The 15,618-nt window shown below is 33.0% G+C and overlaps 1 protein-coding gene across 1 annotated transcript in view; it reads right to left on the reverse strand.

Moving 5' to 3' along the window:
• AGPS (alkylglycerone phosphate synthase) overlaps positions 1 to 15,618 on the reverse strand; it is a 119,114-nt gene that overhangs the window by 44,439 nt on the left and 59,057 nt on the right. Inside the window, exons 11-12 of the mRNA XM_012806180.2 lie at positions 10,950 to 11,077; positions 1,424 to 1,475 (exon numbers count right to left, since the gene is read on the reverse strand). Coding sequence (XP_012661634.1) covers positions 1,424 to 1,475; positions 10,950 to 11,077 — 180 coding nt within the window. The remainder of the gene's footprint in view (positions 1 to 1,423; positions 1,476 to 10,949; positions 11,078 to 15,618) is intronic.

Here is a 15,618-nt window from a genome sequence, read left to right on the forward strand (position 1 = left end):
GCATAATTTGCTACAATAAAACATATATGGATAATATAATCTCATTAATTACACAGCTCTCCTTAAGATCCAAAGCTAAATGCAAGCCACGGAGGGGTGGGGAGATAAAGGGGCGTGGGGGGTGGATTTTCATTTAACTATTTCATTTAATGTGTTTATATGACACATTTATCTTAAACTTTTGTTCATCAGTAGTATCATGTTTTGAAAGCAATTTACTTAAAGAAATAAATGATTTTGACTGACTTAGAAGACTCTAACTTAAAAATTAGCTCTTGATATGTTAACACTTCTGTTAAGTTTCACTATAACTATAATGTTTCCTTAAATTAAAATGTAAGCTACTTTTAGATATGACACACAAAAGCCTGCCTATCTTCCCCTTTAGTATTCATTACTGAGAAATCACTCCTATAATTTCAGGAAATGTTTTGAGGGTATTTATTCCATTCTATAAACTTAAATCCCAAACTAAATTTCAGAATTTGAAAAAACTATAGAAAAATAAAACAAAGTTACATCAGAAAGTTTAATACTTTAAACAAAATAGGAAGGAAAAGAAAAATGTTTTCAGACAATGCCTACCGAATCTCCACCTGAATATCTCCACGGCACCTTAAGTACAACCTATATAATATCTTTTCCCTCAAAATCTCCACCTTGTCTTCTATATCGTTATTTATTTCATCCAGTCAATCAAATCAAAATATGGGAGTTACCCTCAACTCTTCCCTTTATTTAAACTTCCATATCCAGTTGGCAAATTGATTTTTAAAAACTGTATCGGCTATTCTTCATCTCCATTGCTACTGCCTTGCTCAAGTCCTCTAAAAATTTGCCTGTTTCACTTCACACTGTCCCTCCTTCATGCCTGTACCCTCATAATCTATCCTGAACAATAATGCCACAATCAGTTTTCTAAGATGTGAAGCTGATTGATTTTATTCCTTCCACAAAGAAATCCCATTGCTGTCAAGATAAAATCCAAACCTATTCTACAAAGCCCTAGTCCACCCATTCAACTTCATCTCGTGTAATAACCTTAACCAGAACCTCTATTTGAGTGACATAAAACTATTTGGAGTTTTCTAAAATATACTAGTAAGATTTCACAACTTTCTATTTTTTGCTCACAAATAACAAATTTTCGTAGGGGAGAAGAAGAGACAAAGTCAGGCAAATCTTTATTCACTTTTGAAGATTGAGCTCAAGCATCACTCTCCTTAAAAACACTTCCCGACTCTGCATCCCCACCTCAAGCAAAATCAAGTACAATCAAGCACTCCTTCTCCTGCAACCCACGCTATCCAGCATGGGAATTACAACATTCTTTCTAGTTCTCTACTCAGTATTCTTCCTACTAACATTTCATTAATTTCTGTGGCTAAATGAACAGATTTTAAGCTTACCATTCTTTACTTACCAAACTGAAACTGTTTGTTGTCCATGAGGCGAATAGATGCAGGAGCACATCTCTGTGAAAAAGATGTGATACAAATTTAATACAAGAAGCTAGACAATGGAATATGAATATTATCTTTCTGTTTTAAAGAGAGCAAGAGCTTAGTTCCTATAGTTTACATAAAACTATAAAGATACATGAAACATCAGTCACTTCTATAAAATATTCACAGAGGAGAAATCTATATACGTAACATAGGCCTAAATACAAAAGTTACCAGATCTTTAATTTACCTGCAAGAAATTTGCTTAATGCCTAGCAAAGACTTATCGGAATATCCTAAAGGAAATACCAGGCCCCCAAGTGGATGACTTTATAAGAAAGTAGACATTTTTTGGATTAAAATCAGTACCTCAAGTATTAATGCCATTTATGAACTATATTGTGTCATCTGATTCTTATATAGTTTTAAAATAAGAAAGATGGTGGTAGAAATTTTTATGTGCCAAAGAAATTTAAAAAATTAGTTGTCATGTCTTCACAGACAACTTTAGAAATTGTTCCTAGTTTTTAATCCCTTTTCATAATCCATTTTAAATAGAAAAACTATCCAGTATCCAGATTTCTACGGTCTTTCAAGGTTACTTATGTGAAAATAGCAATGAAACTTTAAAATATTAAATAACGTATCTAAAATATCCAAAACTCTGCCAATGTTATATTTGTCTAGGCTCAAACTAAAAGCTGCAATGAAAGAAAACTGAGAATAGCAGATATTCATATTAATTTTGTGATGACAAAATACTACAAACACCAATAAGGTTTGAGTTATCTATAATTATCTCCACAGGATTAAAATGAGTTGAATTGTACTCCAAACGGGATCTGCATTTTCTACGCAGATTTTTAACATGGCTAAACTACCAAGAAGTTGCTTTCAAAGAACAAAATTATGACAAATGCCATAAACATTTTAAACATTTATCTTTTGAGAAATAATATTAATAAAATTCATTTTACAACAAATTTCTGAGACTCATTCAAAAGAATAAAACTTAATACACATCTTAACTGTGCATTATAACATTTTGGCTACTATTTGCTTTTAAATGAATAAATATTCAATTTTTACAAAAACACAGCACACATTTAATTTCACTGAATAAAATAACTAGGTTCTGTTTTGAAGACAATTTATTCACTATTGATACTAAAATGAAACAATCTATATTATAAAAAATACTGCCAAGTCCAAATAAACAGTATTAATTATATATATATACATATATATACATCTCATAATAATAACCTACTATCTTACACTTGAAAGAATTTGTGGTTTCTATTTTTTTTTTTTTGAAACAAAGTCTCATTCTGCCAACCTGGGTAGAGTGACATGGCATCATCAAAACATGGCAACCTCAAACTCCTCAAACTCCTGGGCTCAAGTGATCGTCCCACCTCAGCCTCTTGAGTAGCTAGCTGGGATTATAAGCACCCGCCACGATGCCTAGCTGATTTTCCTATTTTTAAGAGAAGGGGTCTCATTCATGTTGGGGCTGGTCTCCAAACCTGAGATTAAGCAACCCAATGGCATCAGCCTCCCAAAGCGCTAGGATTACAGCTGTGAGCCACCATACCTGGCCAATCCTGTGGTTTCTAAGCTGCTTTCATAGGTCTTGAAAAAACAGCATTGCTAGGGTAGCAGAACTGCTATTAACCCCATTTACATACAGATGAGGACACAAGAATCAGAGAAGTTAAAAGACTTGCCCAGGGTTAGATAACTTAAAAGTAGACGTAAGACCAATATATCCTGTTAAATGAGCACTGTTTCAAGTACACCACACGGCCTCCTCAAAAAAATCATTAAGACACACACACACACAGCTTTAAAGTCATACTTGAAACAAAAATTACATTAAAACTATCTTATTCGCTATTTCTGTTATTATATGTGTAGTAGTTTAAAAATAAAAATTTATCACCTGAATAACTTCAAATCTTGGTATAAAGGTATCTTTGTAGTTGGGTTAATACTTCTAAAGACGTTACTAGCTTCCAAACTACAAAAGGAAAATCAATTTTCTTCACATTTACAAATCTGAAATGTTTTTCATAAAATGGAAACATTTTAATAAAATATACAAAGCCTGATTGACCAAGTGTTCTTGCTTCACAGAATAAACAGAATATACACATAACATACATATTTTTGTTTTGGCTTAAGCACACCAGTAAAATGTGAGAGAATTCAGAGCCATTCTATCATTTAAAAAATTGTTTAAGTTCCTACTAACAACAATTTATAACAACTTATAAATTTCATCTCCTACTGTCAGATTCTACTTCATCTTTATCAATTGCAGGTGTTACTAATAAAAACAATCAACATCAGAAAACAAGAAGAAATGTAAATTTCTACTCATATTTAATTGCTAAAACAACTAAAATAAACTATGTGGGCCTTGATTAAATCTTGGCTTATAAACATTACCCATATTTGGGAGACAACTGGGATAATCCCATTATAGAATGAATATTAGATAGCATTAAGAAATTACTGCTGATTTTCTTGGACATTATAATGGCCATGTGGCTATAAAGAACAACATCCTTCAACTATTTTTAGGAGATGTTGCTAAAATATCTAGAGGTCAAGTGTCATGATATCTACAACCTAATTTTCAAATGGTACAGAAAACATATATACATACAATGAATAGAGCAGAAAGTTAACAATTGTGGAATATACAAAGTAGATACATAGTGATCATTGTACTAGTATTTCAAATTTCTCTGTATGCTTAAAATCTTCAAACTAAAAAGCTAGACAAATAGGTAAGAAAGCTTCATGGCAACTGCTATATCCTATAATGGCTAATTGTGAATTATATTGAAAGTGATTTTAACTTGACGGCTGAGTCACATAAACTTGTTAAACCACTATTCCTATTTAGATTAAGGAGGCATAGTAAATGATAACAAATATAATACTATTCCAAAACAAGAAGTTATAGAAAGTTTACGTATTTTAGATATTAGTTTTTAATTTTTTAAAAAATTAAACCAACAGCTTTAAAGTTTCATATTTCAATATGTCATATTTTTAAGAAGTCAGTAAATAGTTTTGCAACTGTTGTCACAAATAAATTCTCACAAATAAAGCATCTCAAAATGGCATCTAGATGGCTTTATGATCTCCTGGCAATTGATAATGTGTAAGTCATTGTACATCATTCTAAGCACAGTGAACAGAAAAAGTTCCTAAGGGTTTGAAATAATTTAAAGTTACTAATACAACTAATTAAATAGAAGGTCCTATAAGCAAAAGACCAAAATAATGTTACCATTCTTTAAAAAAATTCAATTTGTGTTACTACACATCAAGCTTAGATTATAGTTTCATTGTCTTCAAACTAATTTGGCATGATTAAAAAAAAAAACTCAAAAGATTGTTTTTAAAAGTTAGAGACAGAAAAATTCTGAGAAACTGAGCTCTAAATTCATTCCCATGTTATTTAATTATGCTGCTGGGCTGATAGTTTTCCATAGACTTTTTTAAAAAGTGAGGGGAGTGGAGGGGTCCTTGAGTTAAAGTGACCCCTGCTGGTAGGTGATCAGAACTACCAAGAAAGGAAATACTTATACCAATTTTAATTTTAAGAGAATTTAAGAACACTCTAATAGAAACTGCTTACTAAAACTGGAGTTGACGAAACAACTGATTTCTTAAGGTATGATACATGTAACTTTTCAATAACAGAATCTCTCATTTCATTTGACTTTACCTAAATATATTTTATGCTTAACAATCTAAAAAGTTTTGAGAAACACATTATGGACTAATAAGTATCAGTATCTTTTTTTACTTGAACAGTGAATAAATAAGTAACTCCAATGACCTCTTGGGTATAAGACTGACTAAGTCAAATTGCTGGCAATTTCTTCCCTTTAGGAATATTACAACCAGGAATTTACATAAGTATACTATAACCTGAAAAGTAAAAAATAACCACTGGTCTGACATAATTATTAGACCAGACATGTATCCCATGTACTGACGCTTACTTCCTATGAGGCTGACCACCTCCATACGTTGACCAGTCTGTTAACAGTCCCTTGGGTGGTCAACTTACAGAGGTTCTACTGCATTTCAAATGTCTGCAGCATGTCTACTGCCTAACTTCTTAAGACTAAACTATAATGGCTTGGCGCCCATAGCACAGTGATTACGGTGCCAGTCACAGACACCAAGGCTAGCAGGTTTGAACCCGGCCTGGGCCAGCTAAACAACAATGACAACCACAACAAAAAATAGCCGGGCGTTGTGGCAGGTGCCTGTAGTTCCAGCTATTTGGGAGGCTGAGGCAAGAGAATCGCTTAAGCCCAAGAGTTTGAGGTTGTTGTGAGCTGTGACGCCACAGCACTCTACTAAGGGCAACATAGTGAGACTCTGTCTCAAAAAAAAAAAAAGAAAAGAAAAGAAAAAGAAAAGAAAAAGAAAGAAAAAGGAAAAGAATAAACTATAAAAGTATAAGCACTAAATTGTAATCCTGTATCTCTGGTACCAAGGGCTAAGGAATGAATGAATCATCTCTGAAATGAAAATGGTTGTCTTTTCAAGGAATAAATCAAACTTTCTTTGTAGATTCTAGAACAGCCCAAATTCTTGAGCCTTAAAGACTATATTGGATATAGTCTACTAATCTCATATTACATCGAAGCAAATGCTTCGATACTAAACCCCAGGTATGAAGCTAAGTAAGAATTTATGCACAGAGAATTTATCATAATGTGCATTTCCTTAGTAATTACTAGAAGTCAGAAATTAAGAACATCTAACTTGCATACTATCCATTGCATTATGTTAGCAATAAAGTTATCAGTACATTCCCTCACATAAAAGGCACACAATAAAATACCAGCTTACAGCTAAGAGTTTATATGGTTAATAACAATAACTATATATATTAACAAGTATTGCTTGGTTTTAAAGAATAAAATAATACAAATTACAGAGTAAATATTTCTCTCCACTTATATTAAAGGGTAAGGCCATGACTTTACGCCATGCAGTCTCCTAATTTTACCTTTTTTCAGTTTAGTGAAAGTAAAATAACTTGTTCTGAGTACAGTTTGCTGGATCACAATTAACTGAACATTTGACTAGGGTTATTCTCTTTGGTTCAGAGAGAGAAAATCATGATGCAGAAAAAAGTGATTTAAAATGACAATTCCATTTTCTATATGTAACAAATACTCCCAAGAATTACTGTTGAATATAAAAAAGTTTTAAGTGTTTTATAAGCTAAGTGTTAATCTTAACTCTGTGAACCCTTCCAGGACAAATTAAGTTTAAAATGCAACAATTCCTAAACTACTTCTCAAATTATGATCTACAATCACACACAGTTTATCAATTTAAAATTGTTTAAAAGTGATGGCAGGTTACAAAAGCCATTCTTTGTCAAAAGATAATGAGAGAAAAGGCTACCTTTAAATCTGTAATTCTAAAAACCTATTTCTCAGAACTAGGTTGTACTAAGAAGATGGTTTTCAGAGAAATGAGTACTAATCCATCACAAAAAGTCAGTTTCTCTTATTATAATAAATACTCTTCTAACAATATCATAAAGCATAAATCCTAAGTTTTCATCAAAATAAAAAAACAAACTTCAAAAATTGCTTTTGAACTTGTTTCAATACTAAGTTTTCCTTTTAAATCTTATAAAGACATCACTGTTTTTTCCAAATAATAAAAAAGAACAAAATATTACGTTTGCCATAGATATTCTGATTTAAAAATTATCCTTCCCCCCTCAGGAGAGGCTATCAGTAGAAAATTTATTTTCTGAAAAAGTCTGAAAATCACTTACCCATCTACTGAGTAAAGGACTGCCACTTATGAGAAAGAATCACATTAATCTTCCACTAAGTCTTCCCTTCTAGCTCCTCACAGACAGTGAAGTATGGAAAGAGGACAATTCCTCACATGGACAAAGATTAGATGAAAGACCTTAGTAAAATCCTTCTGCTGCCAGTGTGTTTTGTTTAATTTATTTCCTTCAGTAAGAACAGCAATGAAAATAGACACAGAGCCCACTTTGCTATTTGTGAACGGTCAAGTATGTTCCTTTCCAAAAGATACTCATCCAAAATACTGTTTCTCATTTCAAAATCAGTTAAAGTCTGAAAATACTATAAAAAAAAAAAAAGGAGTGCTATGAAATGACAGTGAAGAATTACAAGCAGCCAACTCATTATTCAATCAAGAATTTGGCACAATCATAAACCATGTACCATCTATTTTAATGGATCTTAATTCTCCTGCTATCAGCTGAAATTCCAAATCCCAAATTGAACAATGACTAGTGCCAAAACTAGATTAATTTTTCCATTTTTTCCCCTGAGAAATACTGTTACAAAGGAGGGCAGCTTATATGTATTGTTCTTGGCATATGAGATTTGTACATTCTGTAAACCAACATGCAAATGATCTTAATACCATTATAAAATGGTTCATACATTTTTAGGTAAGGTAAACATTAATGTCACCCTACATGCACATTATAATAGAAGCAAAATACGGAGGTATCCAAAACAATGTAAAATCCCCAGATTCCAGTAATTATTGTTAGCAATTTTCCACTCATAAGAGCAATACTGGAGAATACTGTATTATCTATCTAGACTTTTTAATTAGTTTCAAGTAAGACAAGCTTTCTGGTCCATAGTATTTATGTCTCTAAAAATTGTCCATTGCTAAGTATGCAGAATCAAACATCATAACTATAGACTAGAAAGCAGCTTTCTTTTTAACCTCTTTTCAACCACACAGAGGCACTTTCTGTCAATCGTTATTTTTATTTATTCCAGACATATACCCAACATAGTTCTATGTAGTGAATTTGGATTATAGTCACGGAGTGAAGATCCCAAGGAATTTTTTAAGTTACTATAATATAGGCACGTTTTACTAATTTATGCAAGGATGAAGGAAAATTCCATTCCCTGGTTTTCACTGGCACAGGTCACATTCTATCAGGGGCATATCAAATTGTAACAAGAACTGTATCAACTATTTCTGTTTAAATCCAACATTTCCATTCTAATGAAATTATAAAACTAGATTTTGATACATAGGGACATTACTTCTGATTAATGAAAGCTACGATGATTTTAGTATTTGCAAGGTGGAAAAGCAGACGGAGCACTTAGGAAAACACAAACTATGCACATGTTTACTCCAAAGATGAACAACGCTTTTTAGTGAGTCTTCTACATCTATGTTCTATAAAGAAGCAATATTATGAAAGAGTAGATTTGCCCAACGTAGACTGAATATTGACCTCATTAAGCTCTTTTGTTGGAAAATAAGTAAATAAACCAAAACTACTTTTATAACTTCCTTAATTTTTAAAAAAAATCTATGTTTTAGAATTCATGTTTATTTTCTCATAAAATTGGAGGTAATAAATGGTTAATTAGAAATATATTATTCAAAACGCTAATAAGAGGTGATATGAACTATATATTTTTAATAAAGTTTTCTTGAGGGAAAATAGTTAAGCTTGACAATGAGGAAAAATAAAAGTATTTAACAAAGTATAAATTACAATACAAAGTAAAAACACCTGAATAAAAAAACACTCATTAAGAAATATCTAAAGTTAACAAGAAAATATAATTTGTTTATAGAAACACTTGTTTTTATTTTTAAATTGGTGACCTTCTGGCTATTTTCTTAAAAAAAAAAAAGGCTAGCTTCCCTTTCTTCTAGGGAACATGCAAAACTGTAAGGCACTGCAAATAGTTATTACTTCTTAATACCTGGGTTATCTTAATTTGAAGCTACCTTCCTCTACCTTTGAGTAAGGGAAGGTTTTAGAAACAGTGTCAGTATACACTTGAACTTCACTGCTCAGTGCTCAGATGTTATTTTAATAAAACAAAATATTATTTACTACAAAAACATATCACTACCTTCCTTTACTTAATAATCTTGCTCAAAATATTACTGTCATTTCATCATTTTAGCAAACATGGTATAACACTACATACTCTAGCTCCCTAACCATAGCAGAATATCCCCTAAGTTCTGGTGATTAGGAGTTCTTACGTAAAGATTTCAATTGGTAATTATTCATTTCTGCTTTTAACATTATCAAAGTAATTTGCCACAAGTCCAAAAATGTTCATGCCAGGAGCATACTTCTTTCTATAAAGTCCTCTCCCTACCCCCAAGTAGATAATTAATCAAGATTAAGGGGTCCGTTGTAGTCTAGCAATTTAACTGATAAGTAACTGAAGCTACCTGAAGATTATAAAAGTCACTTTGTCAATTGTTATATTAGATAATCATATAGCTAGACAGACTCCTTCAAGGCAGAAACTATCAGAATGAGTGTCTCAGGAAACAAAACTGAGTATGTGCAATAAAGAGTAAGGGAAATAGTATATACATGAATAAATATTGTATAATTATTTTTCTCATTTTTAATTTAAAACATCAGTAGTGGTTGCCTTGGGATGGTGGGAAGATGAGACTTTTCATCACTTTCCATTTCAGTACCTCATAAAGTCCAAGATGAATATGGAGTACTTGCTAGTATTTTTCCCTTGCCTCATCAGATTCTTCCTCTACCTGCTCTAAATACTAAGAAGCTGACCTGTGGGGCTCATATCAAAAAGCTGTCTTGTCCTCAAGATTCTACTTGGGCAGAGCTGAAAGGACATATTAAAGAACCCTAGGAATTTGGAACAAGCAAGAAGACAGACTCTAGAGTATACTCCTTTGACTTCCTCCCTGCAGGGAAATGTTGAAATAAGAATTACTCATAAACCACTGCAGTTCAAATAACATACCAAATGCCTAAAGAAATACAGAGATTTCCACATTAATAAACACATAATTAAAATTACTTGGCATTATCTAGTCTTTTTAAAACAACCTGATATCCTTTTTCTAAGAAAGAAGAAGAAAATGTACATTCTTTTTAACTTATTATATTAATTAATTTAAGCTATGGCTTAGATAACTTTATAAAACAAAGTGGAGCCTAGTAGCAGCACATTCTATGAATTGATAAAGTTTCATTATCTATATTTAATATATAAATTTTTGGATCATTGATATTCAGTCATTACTTTTAATTTCAATAACTGCCTTAAGACAAATTAAATATCACTTTAATTAATCATGAAATATCTTATCCCAAAGTAACTTAAGAAACATAACATTTGATGAAAAGCAGAGTAATTTAAAGCCATCAATCCAAGTACATATCCTACTTTGGCTTAAAATCATGCAGCCCTCTTTGGACCAAGACACAGGTGGGATAGATACTGAAAGAAATAGCAACTGCACTTAAAGGGACGATTTTACAACACTATCTTTTCATAGACAGATGGGTAAAAACCACAAATGCAACTCAACCAAACATGAAAATGATTTGTAACATACCACAATTATACAGAATTGTAAAAATAAAACATGTGTACATATATACATATATAGATCTTCTTTTTATTTTTATTATTTTACCTGTTTTGCAATTTCTCTTAAACAGGCTACTCCTTGTTCAAAATTAGGGAAAGCTACAGAGCCGTACTTTTGGTATTCGGGGACTGGTCTGATTTTTATTGTCGCTTCTGTTATTACACCAAGAGTTCCTGAAAGAGAAGGGGGGATAATCCAATATATCACATGATGATTTTCTTAATCATATTTAAATGTATTTTATTAATTCATTCTATTATTCACATTTAAATTTATTTAATCTGTTCTGAGAAATTATGCCTACTCTATTCCTTTTAGAAAAATTTTATAATTGCCAAAAAAAGATTTTGGAATCCACTTTTCTTTGTTATGAAATAAATATTTTAAAACATTTTTAAGTAACCTTTCTCCCAGAAACTTACTTTTAAATGGTTTTTAGAGTATTACAACTTATTAAAAAGAAAAAGAATTTGAAAAACAATAGGTTTTTGATCTCACATGCACTCAGATTGAAGTTTATTTTGATATTCATGCCTACTTTTACTTTGGAAACAATTTATCGGGCAAAAAGAACCTAATCTTCAGTGAGAACTTAAGATGACAAACAAAATTTGAGGAAACAATACCTTGCCTCTTTTTTAAGAATACGAAAAAAAGACAAAAGCATTAGCGAAATGCCCTTCTAAGAAATAAACAGAGACAAAATAGTTACCATAAATATCTAGCAAAAGAGGACCACCAATAAAACAAACATTTTTTTTCTTTATGGAAAGAGGGAGTAGGAGACCAATCAAGAGGAAAAGCATAAAGTTAAATATAACCATATGTCCTAAATATCTATGCCAAAATATTTGAAAAGACATGATTGAAAATGATTATATTCACAGAACCACGCTTTTCAACTCAGTGGTTTCTGATGTACAAATTAATAACACTATTAGTAAACTTGCTAAGTAATTTTTAAAAAGAGTAAAAGGGGAAATCTTTGAAATCGGAGAACTTAACTACAACACAAGAAATAAAAGGTATCACAAACTTTAAAACTTCCAATAAGTTTATAATACACTTAAAATAACTTATCAATAAATAGTACAGAATTAAAAACGTCTTTGAGTCTGTGAAAAATTATATTAGATCACACATACATATCATTTCCCACTGAGATTACAAAATAGGACCCTCTTATGACTTCTATGATCCCAAAAGCCCTTCAAGTTTGGCCTAATAAATATATTAATATAAAAACAGATGTGTAGGCCAGGTGCAGTGCCTCACGCCTGTGATCCTGGCACTCTGGGAGGCCAAGGTGGGTGGATTGCTTAAGTTCACTAGTTCGAGACCAGCCAGAGCAAAAGCAATACCCTGTCTCTACTAAAAATAGAAAAACTGAGGCAAGAGGATCACTTGAGCCCGAGTTGGAGGTTGCTGTGAGCTATGACGCCATACCACTCTACCCAGGGTGACAGCTTGAGACTGTCCCCCCCCCTAAAAAAGATGTGTCTTATAAAATTTAAAAGATGACAAAGGTGTCTAAACTTTCTCTTTTAGCATCAATACAATGGTTTTTAGTATTGTTTACATACGTGTGCAACCATCATTACAACCTAAGTTTAAAACATTTTTATCAGCCCCCCAAAATAAACCCATAATCATTGCATTAAACACTCTCCACTTCCAACCTCACACATCCTACCTAGCCCTAGGCAACCACAAATCTATGTTCTGTCTATACAGATTTGCCTATTCTGGACATTCAATATTAATGGTCTCTTTCACTTACCATAATGTTTCCAAGGTTCACCCATATTACAGCTTGTATTAATATTTCATTTTGCTTTAATTGCTAAATATTGGGCCATTATACAGTATAACTCATTTTGTTCATCTGTTCATCAGTTGGACATTTGGCATTCTATTTCATAGCTACTACGAATGCTGCTGCTATGAATTATGAATATACATGAGCAGGTTTTTATATGGACATGTTTTCTTTTCTTTTGGATATATTCCTAAAGACTTTCTTAGTTTCAAAAAATTTCTGATCGTATTTGATATAACAGTCAGTCTCTAGCTACTTTTTCCCAAGGCTAAGTTTCAGGGAAGTGGAGCTGGGAGGTGGGGCTTACTTCTTGCTCCTAGTTTCAAATGGTGGGATAGATGCATGTCATTTAAAAATTACTACTAGAGAGAAAGTATTAAAAAGAACCATATGGAAATTCTGAAGTTGAAAAGTAGAGTAACTGAAATGAAAAATTCACTAGAGGGGTTCAATGATAGATGTAATCTGGCAGAAGAATAGCAAACTTGAAGACAGATGGATAGAGATTATGCAATATGGAGAACAGAAAGAAAAACAAATGGTGCCTCATAGAAATGTAGGAAATCAAGCACACCAATTAAGTGTACCAAGTCTAGACAGGTTGAAGAACCTTTCTGAAATGCCTGGGACTAAGTTTCAGATTTCAGCTTTTTTTCCAATTTTTCTATCTGTATTGTATTTACTGACTGAGCATCCCAAATCAAAATATCCAAAATCTGAAATGCTCCAATGAGCATTTCCTTTGAGCATCTTGTCGGTACTCAAAAACGTTTTTAATTTGGGAGTATTTCAGATTTCCAAGTTGAGGATGCTCATCCCAAATTTAAAAATACTTGCTTGCTCTCTCTTCTTTTCTTAGCTACTTTAAAAGTCATACAATTAGCCAGGCACAGTGGCTCACACCTGTAATCCTAGCACTGAGAGGCCAAAGCAAGAGTATCTCTTGAGCTCAATAGTTCAAGACCACTCTGAACAAGAATGACACCAGTCCCTACTAAAATTAGAGAAAATTAGCATGGTGGTGCTCGCCTATAGTCTCAGCTACTCAGGAGGCTGAGGCAGGAGAATCACTGAGCCCAGGAGTTTGAGGTTGCTGTGAGCCTAGGAGATAGAGCAAGACTCTGTGTCAAAAAATAAATAAATAAGTCCATACAATTATATAAAGTAGTAACTGTAGCATCAGATTATTGGGTTTGTATCATTCACAGAGGTAATGTGTATAACAATACCACATAAAAAGAAAAAGGAATAGAACTACAGAAGAGTAACATTTCTGTATCTCACAGGAATTATTTAATAAATCAGTGTAAATCTGAAGCTGACTTTAATTAGGTTAAGATGTATATGTTAAGCCCTAGAACGACCACTAAAAGATCCTGAAAAAGATATACTGAAAAGATCATTAAGGAAGTTAGAATGCCATGTTAGAAAGTAACACATAGGCTCGGCACCCAAAGCACGGTAGGAAGGGTGCTGGCCACATACACCAGGGCTGGTGGGTTCAAATCCGGCCTGGGACTGCTAAACAACAATGACAACTACAACAGTAACAACAAAAAAGGCCGGGCACTATTGGGGGTGCCTGTAGTCCCAGCTACTCGGGAGGCTGATGCAAGAGAATCACTTAAGCCCAAGAGTTTGAGGTTGCTGTGGGCTGTGACACCACGGCACTCTACCAAGGGCAACTTAGTGAGACTCAGAGGGAGGAAAGGAGAAAGAAAAGAAAATATCACATAATCCAAAAGCAGTAACAAAGAACTACAGGAACAAAAGATTCATGGGGTGGGGGGGATAGGGGTGGCAGATATAATTCCAACCGTAGGAACAATAACATTAAATGTGAATGGACTAAACAACCAAATGAAAAAACAATAACTGAGACTGGATTTTTTTTTTTCAATGACGTATTTTTCTTGTATTTTTTCTTTCATCTACTTATTTTTAATTTCAGATTAATATGAAGGTACAAATGTTGAGGTTATGTTGTTTTCAATTCTAAGGTAAAGTTCAAGTTGTAGTTGAGCCCTTCACCCAGGGGGCATGCTGAACACTCTCATGTTGTGCACATTAGGTGAGATCCCGCCAATCATCCTCCCTTCTCTCCCCTCTCCCTTGCTACACTATACTTGGATTTTTTTTTTTTTGTGCTCCTGCATATGTGTGTGTGCATGTGTAGTGTATTGGTTTGATATTAGTATTGAGTACATTGGATACTTTTTCCCCCATTGTTAAGATACTTTACTAAGAAGAATATGTTTCAACTCCATCCAGGTAAAAGCAAATGGTGTGAAGTCTCCATCTTTTCTTATGGTTGAATATAGGTACTCCATGGTATATATACATTACAGTTTGTTAATCTGTTCATGGGTTGATGGGTTCTTGGATTGCTTCTACATCTTGGCAATGAACTGAGCTACAATAAACATTCTAGTGCAAATGTCTTGGTGGTAAAATGATTTTTGTTCTTCCGGGTAGATACCTAGTAATGAGATTGCAGGATCAAATGGAAGGTCAACTTTTCATTCTTTGAGAATGCTCCATACTTCTTTCCATAGAGGTTGAGTTAGTTTGCAATCCCACTGGCGGTCCAAAAGTGTTCCCTTTTCTCCACATCCATGCCAGCATCTGCAGATTCAGGATTTGTGGTATAGGCTAATCTCACTGTACTCAGGTGATATCTCAAGAGTTGTTCTGATTTGCATTTCTCTTATGGTCAAGGATGATAAGCATTTTTTCTCATATCTCAAGAGTTGTTTTGATTTGCATTTCTCTTATAGTCAGGGATGATGAGCATTTTTTCATGAGTGTCTTGCTCATTCATCCGTTTATCTTCAGAAAAGTTTCTGTTCAAATCTCTTGCCAACTTATAAGTGAGATTATTCTGTTCTTGTTGAT

The sequence above is a fragment of the Otolemur garnettii genome, unplaced genomic scaffold (genome assembly GCF_000181295.1).
Source record: "Otolemur garnettii isolate 467f Iridium unplaced genomic scaffold, OtoGar3 scaffold00048, whole genome shotgun sequence".
In the NCBI taxonomy this organism is placed as follows: domain Eukaryota; kingdom Metazoa; phylum Chordata; class Mammalia; order Primates; family Galagidae; genus Otolemur; species Otolemur garnettii.